Below are 13,405 nucleotides of genomic sequence, written 5' to 3' on the forward strand. Positions count from 1 at the left end.
ACAACTGCAAATTCATCTCTGTCAAGCATTCCGTCATGGTCAATATCACTCAACTCCCAAACCTTAGAAAACAGCAAGAATTGAGAAAGATTAATGTATTTTCATTTAATGTGCTACTTATGAACAGCAAGTACAGTCCATGTGCAACCACAGAGAACACAGATAATTAGCTTTATGCAAACCTGGAATTTCACTAGGTGGGAGAAATGGAAGAATAACATGGTAAAGGGAGCTAAGGATAAGGACATGAAAACTGTGGACCACACAGCCAATTGGGATCAGCAAGGAAGTAAGTCCAAAAGAAAGGGGAAAAGTAAAAGAATCTGATATTTGAAAGTACTGATGAAGTCAGAGAATTAAAGTCTTGCAAGTATCTGGGAAAGAGATCTAGAAAAACAAAGTGCTTGTTACAGAGCAGAATTTATGACTTCAGAGATGAAACTATTCCTATGACAAGGCTCATGATACAGGCATGGGAGTATCATATGTAAAATACTGCTGGTCTCCAGAAATACAAGAAATTGAGAGGTCATAGGGCTAAATGAACAGTACAATTTAAAAAATGACCTAATTTAAAAAAAAAAAAAAAAAATTTAGGAGCTTACATATATAGCTAATTTTCAATACTTATATTTTAGAGGGGATAACAACATACAGAAATAATTTGGAAATAATTTTATATATTAAGTCAGAACACAAGAGAATTCTGTAATAATACAATTTCAAAATAAGATCTGTGTATTTTTTAACAAGGACCTGTAATGTCCCCGGTAGATACAAAATTAGAATACATAAAAACTACATTTAGAAGTTAATAATATCTTACTCTTCCAAGGATATCCACAGGTAACTTAGAGTTGAGCAATACTGGTTTCACTTTACCACCAGATAGAAATCCATTCACCGGGCTTAAACTATCAAAAATTGCGTCGTATTTGGCCTTGTCTTCAGACTATGATATAAAAAAAGATCACAGGTTATGTAATGGTGAAAAGGATTTAAATACACCTATGAAAATTAAGCCATCAAAGAACAGATAACATATTTTTGACTTATTTCAGTATTTATATATTTAGCATTTATCATTTTTCCCTTTCATCAAACTCTAGTATAATAATTTCAAAGTAACTCTACTCAAGAATTCAGCGTCCTGTTCCTTTTTTAGCTTGGACACTATCTTTGCTTCTCTAGTATTTAAAATGAAAAGATTTCAGAGCTTAAAGGGCTTTGATGAATAATTAGTCCAACTCTCTCACTTAAACCCTCAGCAAGGAAGTAACTTTTACAAGAACACACAGCTAGTTAGTGATTTTCTATGACTTTCTAAACATGGTGTTAGGTAGGTACATGTTTCAAATTCAAACAAATAAATGTAAAAATAAAATTATTGCCATGGAAATAAACATCAAAATTCCCCTATTTTTCCCAAAGCAAGATTTCTTTTCCTTGCCAATTACAAGACATCTCCCAAAATACTGAAAAGTTGCTTATATAACATCAAAAACTATCATTCATGATTTACCCAGTTAAGACTAAATTCCTACCAACACATTTTAAATTAGCCCACTAGCATACAGAGACATATAAAAAAAACTGTTTTGACAAAACATATACATACTGTCTATATGACTGACTATATTCTAATACCTTTTTAAATTATAATTTAAAAAACCTGTAATCAATGTAATGCATTCAAATAACTGTAACATTAAATACCCATTTCAGAAAGATTTTATATTGTTTGTTTTAATGGCTAAGCCTAAAGAGAAAATCAAGTTAACCAGAATTTTCAAACAAGAAATAACACCAGTGGGGTGAACTACCTACTCACAAAATGTTTTAGTTAATATAAGATTATGACATCACCATTTTTTATTTTACAGTATAACAAAAATGAGACAAAGCTTAAAGATCCCACTAAAAATTCCCAGCACTTGAACATACCTATCAGAGTCTAATATAGACTGCAATATATTTCAGAGATGTGGAGGAGGGTGTATGTGGGCAGGAAGCAAAGCAGGGTAAGAAAAGAATAGTTACAAAGTTTACTTACTTTCACAGCCCATGGGAGTTCAGCTGCAGCGGTTCCGCTGATTAGTAAAGGACTACTGGTATCACGCTAAAGAGGGAAAAAAAACAGGAAGGGATGAAATCTTCACATCAATAAGCAATGAAGAAAAAGCAGACATTGGATTTAAATAAAAAAAAAATATACATTCATAAAAACTGCTGGATCTCAATGCACACAGGACATTCCATTTTATCATTAATTAGACCTTCATCTAGAGGTCCTTGGGTGGCAAAACTGTTTGAGCTCCATTAACCTAAAGGTTGGCAGTTGAACCCACCCAGCAGCACTGTGAAAGAAAGGCCTGGCAATCTGCTTCCATAAAAATTACAGCCAAGAAAGCCCTATGGAGCAGTTCTACTCTGTAACATATGCAGTTGCCGTAAGTCAGCATCGACTCAACGACAACAAGGAAAAACATTCATCTGAGTACAAATGAAACAAATACTGTTTTGCTAAGTTAGACACATAAATGAGTGTACAGCACTAACTGAAACATGTAAGTATTATTGATGAAATCCTATTGTAACTGAGATAAAGATATCTGAATGTACGGAAAAGAATTATAAGAATTAAAAAAAAAAAAAACAGATGTCTGAATGTAACAAAAATATTTACAGCCCTATTAACTGATGGCTTTTTCCCCATAGTGCTTAAGGAGATCAGATTGGGAAAACAAGCCAATATGATTAGCCCTTAGGACTTCTAGGTACAAGTACATGCTATTAACAGCATGCCCAAGTTCATTATGTTTATCTGGTTGAAGACACAGATGAAAAAAAAAATACATATATAAAAATTATGGTTGAATACAAGCAAAGGAATACTATGCAGCCATAAAAAAAGAATGAGGAAGCTTTTATGTAAGGATATGTAATGATCTCTGAAACATATTTTTCTTTTTAAAAAGGTATTGAATCGTGGGTATAGTATGCTGCAATTAATGTAAAATGAAGAAATCTACATCTGTATTTCTTTATACATACAGACACACACACACACATATATATATACGTACAATATCTCTGGAAGGATACATAAGAAACTAGTAACAGCAGTAGCCATTGAGAAAGAAACCAGGTTGGGCAACAGGGGCTGCAGGGAGAGTTTTTTTATAGATATAAAATCTAAGTTTCAAAGCATGTAATATCATTTCAAAAGAAATTAAATTTAAAAGCGTTTCTTACAAATTTTGGTGGAGGAACAGCCAGGTTCAAGCTACTCAACGAAACATCCAATCCGTTCTGGGCACATGCCACCAGATGCAAAGCAACAAAGAATTCCTAAGAAAGACAAGTATGAATGTTAAGAATGTTAAGGAAATACATATGTATGTATGTACATGTAGATATATGTATGTACACACACACATGCACACACACTTTAACTATGTGTGTATATACACACTTATAATCTGAAAACAAAATAATTCACAATTATTACAAGTTTCTTATGTAGCAACAAATATAACAGTACATTTGCTTGCTTTAAAACTGAGAAAATTCCTACATACAAAGATGACCCTAACATAATAATATTATATATAACAGTATAATGGGAAAATATTTAAATATATTGTTATATACAGAGAATGGAAATTATACAGAATTAATAACCATGCTTCCAAGAATATTTAACAATGTATAACAAAAATTATTTTATCATTTAAGTGAGAAAAAAATTTTGAAAAAAGTCTAGAAGGCTAAACATTATCAAAAGTCATCTTTGGATTGTGTGATTATAAATTCTGAAACTGGATCAGTCATTCAAGTGACTCAGTCATTGCCATTCAAGAACAGCTATAGAAAATAACTGCACAGCATCTAAAACACTTATATAACTGCTTGACTTAAAAATATTTATAAATCTCCCCAAAAGGTCTTTGGATTTTTGGTATTTGGAAGTCTCAGTCCAAAACATACATTACATACATACTTAAATGCAAAGATATTGAAGCAAATGTTTTCCACTGTTTTGAATTAAAGTCAGGTCTGGGAAGAGAAATGACAGCAAAGCCTTTACTTCAGTTACTATTACTTGCTTACTTGTCAATACCCTAAAGCAGATGCTGATGTAATCAACTCTTCACTACTTTTCTCAGATTCCCTATTCTCACCTATACCCTTCTTACCCAGTTCTTAACCTATTTTTATCACCTTGCCTGCTAGCTGCTTCATGTAATTCCTTGCCTTTGGTCACAAATTTCTTGAAAAAAATGCTCTTTCAAGATCTCTCCTCTCTTCTTATTCACTCCACAAGCCTCTGTGCAATCTGACTTCAATTCCCACTATTAGCTAGTAAAACTCCCTACATCACAAATAACCTTCTATCTACCAAATATGATGATCTCTTTAAAAAAAAAAAAAACCTCATCCTGCTTGTTCTCTTGGCGCATGGGACACTATACCCTGAAACCCTCCCATCACCAGCATAGCTTCAATAAGCTCTCCTAGTTTTCTGCTGACCTTTCTAGTCTCCTCCGTTGGATTCAATGTCTCCTCCGACTTTTAAATGTTGGTATTCTAAGCAGTCCAACATTGACCCTCCTTCTCTTTTCTCATTCTATGAGATTCAATTACTCTTAGGCAAGCAGATCCACTCCCCAGTACGGATGAGCTCTGAAGTGAAAGTCCTGCATTAAATTCCAGTTTCTACTATTCAAAGTTGTAAGGCCATGTGCAAGTTACATAAAACTCTTCCATAAAAGGTGGGCTAATACTTACTTTGCAATGTATAATGAGCAACAAAATAAAAACTATAGGTGGGAAGTGCCTAGTGCTGTTTTGGCACATAGAAACTCTGTAAGTATTGTTTTCTTTTCTTTCTTTCATACATTAAATCCTACACCTATGACTCCTGTCCAAACATCGATGTTAAACCCAGACCCATAAATCCAGCTACCTTGATGCAACAAAGACAAACTCAACATCCAAAGTGTAGGAATATCAGAGAAGAATTTATTATACTGTAAGCTCATGAGCATAGGGACAACATCTGTCAGATTCACCTCTGTATTCCCAAAGCCTGGCTCCTAACAGGTACTCAACAAATATTTGATGAAAGAATGCACAGCATCCTAGGTGCACATGTGAGTTTAGTCTTCCTAATGTCTCCAATGTACCAAACTGGCCCTTTTGCCCAGGGCTCCAATAGGGACTACAATCTAACCCCAAAATCTTAATTAAGAGAATGGATATTCTGACCATCTCATCTAATTTTTCCTATCCTGTTTTTGGGATGGATCTTGCTTTAGCTATCCCCCTAGGGAGAAATTAGATTTGAGCAGTGGCACTCAGTAAATGTATTAGCATATAGTAAGCTTTGAGTTCAACTCTGTAGAACTCTGAAATCCATCCCCAGCAAGCAGAACTTCAAAGCACACTCATGATGCTGAAATCCTGTGGTCATAACCACTTTCATGTATTTCTGGTCTAGGATTTACTTCTGGCCTGTAAACCAATTTTGGGGTTATATGTAAGAAAGAGTAAGATCTAGACCACAATACACAGGTCAGATTGGCCAAGAGCTTCATTTCAAATGTACTGGGCAATATCATCTTAACACTTACTAATTAAATTGACTTTTACTTATAAGCCTGTACATATAAGAATTTTAATTAATAAGAAGATATACAAAGAGCAAAGCCTCTCTGAAACTCAGACTAAGAAAAATAAACTCCAGGAAAACAATGGCACCAAACTAACTCTAACCTTTGGAACTTACTTAAATGTCTAGTGATTGAAAATATTTTCATTTGGTTATAACACTTGCCCTTGCAAAACTCTAGAGCTTGCACAAACAAACAAAAACACCATTCTTAGCATGAAAATACAAAAAAACTGCTGGCTATTTCTGATTCTGAATCATTCAAAAAATTTTTTCATATGAATCTCTGAATCTTACTTGTTTGTTCAGGATACCTTTGCTGTCTGTGTCAGCTAAATCCCAAATCTGAAATTTGAAAGAAAAAAAAGTATCAATCTGTATTTTCAACAAAAATCATCTTAAAGTTTATTTAGTACTAAGGCCCAGTGAGGTTAAGTGACTCACTGATGAACACTCACATCCTAACTTCTATCTCAATGCGTTTTTCAATAACTCAGGTTCTGAGTCCAAAGCCCTTTCTCCTAGAAAATACTGCCCTGACTTTAGATTCTTATTAAGATGATATTTTTTCCTACGGGCAAGTTGAGATGGTTAATGTTTACTTGTGAATAATTAAAAGTATTAATAGGATTATTTTGCAGAATTTTGAACGTATTATCAATATCCTATGTACAGGGATCAAGCCAAGAAAGGGGCTTTCCACCTCTATGCGCTCTTTCCAAAGCATCCCATCCCCACTTACTCACCACACATTAAACACCATTAGAGACAGTTATAATAGAGGACGTAGGGATAGAGCCAACTCCTTCTGAGTGGGTGACAAGGTTACTAGTCAGCACTGTTTCTCTCCACAATACTCAAACGTACTATTACTTTCTCATTTCATCCTACTAAAAAGTATTTTGTGTCTAAAAATCTGGAAACGTCTTATTTTTCAAGCAGATAAATCACTCCATCTCAAATTCCCTCCATCTTATTAGTGTAACTGCGTCTATGACTCAGTTTTAACTTCTAACTTTCCTGACACTATCTTTCTGAATTTGCATCTAAGTCATTTACAGTACTAAATATTCATTATAATCTAGTTATAATGAATAAATTCTACCTTTCCAAGTATCAAGTCTGGAAGACCTGATTTTTTCAGGAAAGCAGCAGCATCAGAAGCCAACACCCTTCCAGTATTGCCCGTATCAACCTGAAAAATACAAACTGTAGGTTGCAAACAAACACAAAGGCAAAATTATCGTTATTTACTTGTTTTCATCCTTTAATTTGGGAACTGGATTTTCCAAAAGGGGAATCCTTTGACTAGTGAGGGTCAAGGAATATGTGTAAAGCTTTATGAATACAGTGATAGTCAGCACTGGCAATTCACAAAGTATTTTTAATCATGCTATTATAGAGTTGAGAAAACTGAAGCTTGGAGAAGTAAAGCAAATTAGTGGAGTGGTAATATTAACACATTATCTTCTGGCTCCAAATATTCTATGCTTGCCGTTTAAATTCCAATAAACTTAAATGGCAACGGGGGAGAGTGGCGGGGGGGAAGGGGGGAAAAGCATTTCCGGGAGATATCTTTCGACAAATGAGAAGAGCTGTATATGTTATCTGCCTCTTCAAACATCTTTAAATCATTAACTTCTGCTTTTATACTTACTCTTAGAAATTGTAGCACTTTAAAAAAAAGTCAAAGCAATCATCAGCTCTAAAACCAGCTGTGATTCCATAATAAATTTAAGAAGTATTTTTAAAACTAAGCTCCCAAAGTATATTAAGGGAAACATATCATTTAAACTGATGGGGACTTTCCTTTAGGACAGAATGAGGCCAGCAAGAACAGAAAAACACTTGAAAATTGACATACTTCAGAAATGAACAATAAAAACAAAAAACCTTAATTTTAATGCACACCGTGTTCATTGCAGCACTGTTCACAATAGCAAAAAGATGGCAACAACCTAGATGCCCATCAACAGATGAATGGATAAACTATGGTACATGTACACAATGGAGTATTACACAACAATAAAGAACAACGTTGAATCTGTGAAGCATCTCATAACATGGATGAATCTGGAGGGCATTATGCTGAGTGAAATAAGTCACTTACAAAAAGGACAAATATTGTTATGAGACCACTACTGTAAAAACTCATGAAAAGGTTTACACACAAAAAGCAACAATCTTTGATGGTTACGGGGGTGGGGGGAGGGGATGGAAAAACACTAAATAGACAATAGATACGTGGGAACATTGGCGAAGGGTAAGACAGTACATAACACTGGGGAAGCCAGTGCAACTTGTATAAGGCAAGGTCACAGAAGCTCCACAGACACACCCAGACTCCCTGAGGGACTGAATTGCTGGGCTGAGGGCTGTGGGGACCATGGTCTCGAGAATATCTAGGTCAACTGGCAAAACATAGTTTAATTAAAAAAAATGTTCTACATTCTATTTTGGTGATTAGTGTCTGCGGTCTTAAAAGCCTATGAGTAGCCATCTAAAATACAACACTGGGCTCATCCCCTTCAGGAGCGAGGGTAAAAAAAAACTAAAGGGAAAAGTTAGTTCAAAGGACTAACAGACCACATCTACCACAGCCTCCACCAGACTGAGTTCAGTACAACTAGATGTTGCCCAGCTACTGCCACTAGCTGCTCTGACAGGGATCACAATACAGGGTCCCAGACAGAGCTGGAGAAAAATGCTGAACAAAATTCGAAACCCCAAGGGTATAGCCCCAGACACCCTTTTAGCTCAGTAATGAAGTCACTCCCAAGGCTTACCCTTCAGCCCAAGATTAGACAGGCTCATAAAATAAAACAAGACTAAAGGGGCACACCAACTCAGGGGCAGAGACTAGAAGGCAGGAGGGAACAGGAAAGCTGGGAAAAGGGAACCCATGGTTGAGAAGGGAGAGTATTGACATGTTGTGGGGTGGTTAACCAAAGTCATAAAACAATATGTGTACTGTTTAATGAGAAACTAGTTTGTTCTGTAAACCTGTATCTAAAGTACAACTGGAAGAAAAACCTTAATTTTAAAATATTGGTTTTGGACTGCCATCTAGGTTATAAGACCAGAAGAACTAGATGGTGCCCAGCTACCATTACTGAATATTGAGGGAAGATTCTATAGAAAAAGCCTGATCAAAGTGGGGAAACATAGAACAGATTTTCAAATTCTCAGGGACTCCAGACTTTCTGGAGCCACGGAGGCTGGATGAACCCCTGAAACTTTTGCCCTGAGATACTCTTTAAACCTTAAACCAAAAATATTCCCTTGAGTCTTCTTAAAACCAAACGATACTCTTTAAACCTTAAACCAAAAATATTCCCTTAAGTCTTCCTAAAACCAAACAATAGTTTAGCTTAACTAGCAAAAACTGTTTGCCTTGAGCATTATGCTCTTTTAAGAACTATCTATGTGGGATCAAGGAGCCCTGGTAGTCCAGTGGTTAAAAGCTTGGCTGCGAACCAAAAGGCTGGCAGTTCAAATCTACCAGTCGCTCCCTGGAAACCCTATGCAGCAATTCTACTCTGCACCATAGGGTTGCCATGAGTCAGAATTGACTCAAAAGATTAGACAGGAACCTTAGAGAGAAGTGAGTTTATATTAATGGGGGAGGTACAATTCAGTAAAGGAGAGTGAGAATGGTTACAGAACCCAAAGAACATGTCAATGAATTGCACATGTAGAAACAATTGAAGCGGTACATGTCTTGCTATGTATATTCTCAACAACAACAAAATTAAAAAAAAAAAAAATCGGTGCTGGTAAAACAAGACAAAAACAGCAATGGTAAAATATTATCACCCTCTCTTTTGTAAAGATTTCCTAACATAAAGTTCTATTTGTAAAAATAAAAAGCAAATTTTTAAAAAATCATGGGTAAGGTAAAATAATATTAGAATTTTTATGAGATAGCTGTTTTTTAAGTTTAGTTAAAAGATTAAATTTACTGTAAATATATACAAAGCATTCCAGACAGGCCAATCCTAGCAAAGCAAAAAGAGAAGCCCTTTCTTTCAAGTGTTAGAACATGGGATAAATGAGGCACTCAGCAAAAAAGGAAAGAATTGCACAATCCTTCAAATTTGAAGTAACAAGGAAGTACAGAAAGGGTTGGGAAACTTGCCTCTAAAATTCTACAGAAGTCTTTTTGCTCGCCCACTCACTCTCTAACCAGGGTAGAAAAGGAACCCCCACCCCAGGATAGCCTAACCATTGAGGTGTTCAGGGAAAACAGCCATCAAACTCTTATGAAATGTTTATGTACTATATCCCAATAAAGAATTTTACTCCCTTCCATTCTTGTGGTTACTGTTATAAATTAAACACAGCCGTTTAGTCTTTGTCACCTACAGGTAGTTTCTGTCATACTCTGATGCTTGTCTATAGGCTCTGCCATAAGCTACAGGCTACAATCACGTCTTGAAAAAAGAAAGTCTCAGAGAAAGGACTATACCATGTAATGAGTTATCAACACGTCAAAAAGTAGGCTTTTGGATAAAGGCTTCCAAGCTGACATCAGCTAGATAACTTTCATACTGTAACTGGTGGAATGACTAAGGATTTCCAGGACTCTTCTCAGTCCGGAAGCAGATGTGTACGTACTTCACAAAAGTAGACTGCTAACCTAGGACCCAGTGGAACACAAATTAATTACATGGACTGAACGAACTGTTGAGGAAAACTTAATCATGGTTATTGAATTGGAATTATTTTTAATATTCTATTTTTTAACGGATGTATGAAGAAGCCCTTTCTCCTTCCTTTTAGGCTATCTCAAACCCTCAATTTATTTATAAACTGAAATGAAACAGTTTTAAAGGATATCTGATTCTCACCGACCCCTCAGAATTCAAAAACAAATACTTTTACTGAATGTCCTTACTTTCCATGGCGATATAGTTATACAGGTATAACTATGTACACCTATATATAGTTACAGCTATATATACAATCATGTGGTCTACTATGCTGGGAATGACAAATTGAAAAGCAATGGTGTTGCATTCATCATCAAAAAGAACATTTCAAGATATATCCTGAAGTGCAACACTGTCAGTGATAGGAAAATAGCCATATGCCTACAAGGATGACCAGTTAATCTATTATTCAAATTTATACACTAACTATTAAGGCCAAGGGTAAAGGAACTGGAGATTTTTGCCAACTTCTGCAGTGTGAAATTGATCAAACATGCAATCAAGGTGCATTGATAATTACTGGTGATTGGAATGCAAAAGTTGGAAACGAAGAAGGATCAGTAGTTGGAAAATATGGTTTTGGTGACAGAAACGATGCCAGAGATCACATGATAGAATTTTGCAAGACCAACGACTTTTTCATTGCAAATACATTTTTCAACAACATAAACGGCGACTATACACATTGACCTTGACAAATGGAATACACAGGAATAAAATCGACTACATCTGTGGAAAGAGACGATAGAAAAGCTCAGTATCATCAGTCAGAACAAGGCCAGGGCCTGACTGTGGAAACAGACCACCAATTGCTCATATGCAAGTTCAAGCTGAAGTTGAAGATAATTAGAACAAGTCTACAAGAGCCAAAGTACAACCATGAACATATCCCACCTCAATTTAGAAACCATCTGAAGAATAGATTTGACACAGTGAACACTAATGATCAAAGCCCAGATGAGCTGTGGGATGACATCAAGGACATCATACACAAGGAAAGCAAAAGGTCATTAAAAAGACGGGAAAGAAAGACCAAAATAGATGTCAGAAGAGACTCTGGAAGATGCTTCTGGACGCAGAGTAGCTAAAGTGCAATGAAGAAACGAAGTAAAAGACCTGAACAGATGATTTCAAAGGGCGGCTCGGGAAGACTAAGTAATGCATTATAATGACAAGTGCAAAGACCTGGAGTTCGAAAACTCAAAGAGAAGAAGACACTCAGCATTTCTCAAACTGAAAGAAAAAATTCAAGCTTCTAGTTACTATGTTGAAGGATTTTTGTGCAAAATATAAAATGATGCAGGAGGCATCAAAAGAAGATGGAAGGAATACAGAGAGTCACTGTACTAAAAAGAACTGGTTGACATTCAACCATTTCAGGGCTTAGCATATGATTAAGAGCTGATGGTACTGAAGGAAGTCCGAGCTGTACTGAAGACACTGGAGACAAACAAGGCTCCGGGAATTGACAGAATACCAACTGAGATGTTTCAAAAAACAGACACAGTGCTGGAAGTGCTCACTCACCTATGCCAAGAAATTTGGAAGACTACCTGGTCAACCAACTGGAAGAGATCCATATTTATGTCTATTCCAAAGAAAGGTGATCCAACAGAATGCAGAATTTATTGAATAATATCTTTAACATCACATACAAGTAAAATGTTGCTGAAGATCATACAAAAGCAGTTGTAGCAGTACATCAACAGGGAACTTCCAAAAATTCATGCTGAATTCATAAAAGGATGTGCAATGAGGGATATTATTGCTGATGGCAGATGGATGCTGGCTGAAAGCACAGAATACCAGAAAGATGTTTACCTGTGTTTTATTGACTATGTGAAGGCATTTGACTGTGTGGATCATAACAAATTATGGATACCATTACAAAGAATGGGAATTCCAGAACACTTAATTGTGCTCAGCAGAACTTGTAGATAGACCAAGAGGCAGTTGTTGGAACAGCACAAGTGGATCCTGTATGATTTAAAATCAGAAAAGGCGTGCGACAGGGTTGTATCCTTTCGCCATACTTATTCAATCTGTATGCTGAGCAAATAACCTGAGAAGCTGGACTATATAAAGTAGAACATGGCATCAGGACTAGAGGAAGACTCATTAACGCCTGCATTAAGCAGACAACACAACGTTGTTCGTTGAAAGTCAAGAGGACTTGAAACACTTACTGATAAAGATCAAAGAAGATGGTCTTCAGTATGTACCACACCTTAACATAAAGCAAAAATCCTTACAACTGGACCGATAAGCAACATCATAATAAATGGAGAAAAGATTGAAGTTATCAAAGATTTCATTTAACTTGGATCCACAATCAACACCCATGGAAGCAGCAGTCAAGAAATCAAATGACACACTGCACTGGGCAAATCTGCTGCAAGAGACCTCTTTAAAGCTTTAAAAAGCAAAGATGTCACTTTAAGGATTCAGGTGAGCCTGACCCAAGCCATGGTGTTTTCAATCACCTTATATGCATGCAAAAGCTGGACAATGAATAAGGGAAGACCGAAGAATAATTGACACCTTTGAATTGTGGTGTTGGCAAAGAATATTGAATATACCATGGACTGCCAGAAGAAGGAACAAATCTGTCTTGGAAGAAGTACAGCCAGTATGCTCCTTGGAAGCAAGGATGGCAAGACTAGGTCTCACACACTTTGGACATGTTATCAAGAGGGATCAGTCCCTGGAGAAGGACATCATGCTTGGTAAAGTAGAAGGTGAGCGAAAAAGAAGACCCTCAACAAGACAGATTGACACAGTGGCTGTAACAATGGGCTCAAGCACAACGACTGTGAGGATGGCGCAGGACCTGGCAGTGCTTTGTTCTGTTGCACATGGAGTTGCTATGATTCGGAACTGACTCAATGGCACCTAACAACAACAACAACATGTATAACAAACAACAATTTGTTCTCCTTTTAATAAGGATATAACTGAGTAAATCCACTGTGCAAAACAAGGTCATATTTAAGAATGATCCCCTTTTTTTAAATAGAAG

General features: G+C 36.2%; 1 protein-coding gene across 5 annotated transcripts in view; it reads right to left on the reverse strand.

The window, feature by feature from the left end:
* EPS15 (epidermal growth factor receptor pathway substrate 15) overlaps nt 1-13,405 on the reverse strand; it is a 176,969-nt gene that overhangs the window by 126,049 nt on the left and 37,515 nt on the right. For all 5 annotated transcript variants that reach the window (XM_064281947.1, XM_064281949.1, XM_064281950.1 and 2 more), the window contains 6 exons: nt 6,780-6,869; nt 5,972-6,019; nt 3,256-3,351; nt 2,054-2,119; nt 827-952; nt 3-62 (listed from right to left, as the gene is read on the reverse strand). In XM_064281947.1, coding sequence (XP_064138017.1) covers nt 3-62; nt 827-952; nt 2,054-2,119; nt 3,256-3,351; nt 5,972-6,019; nt 6,780-6,869 — 486 coding nt within the window. The remainder of the gene's footprint in view (nt 1-2; nt 63-826; nt 953-2,053; nt 2,120-3,255; nt 3,352-5,971; nt 6,020-6,779; nt 6,870-13,405) is intronic.

Source organism: Loxodonta africana, chromosome 3 (genome assembly GCF_030014295.1).
Source record: "Loxodonta africana isolate mLoxAfr1 chromosome 3, mLoxAfr1.hap2, whole genome shotgun sequence".
In the NCBI taxonomy this organism is placed as follows: domain Eukaryota; kingdom Metazoa; phylum Chordata; class Mammalia; order Proboscidea; family Elephantidae; genus Loxodonta; species Loxodonta africana.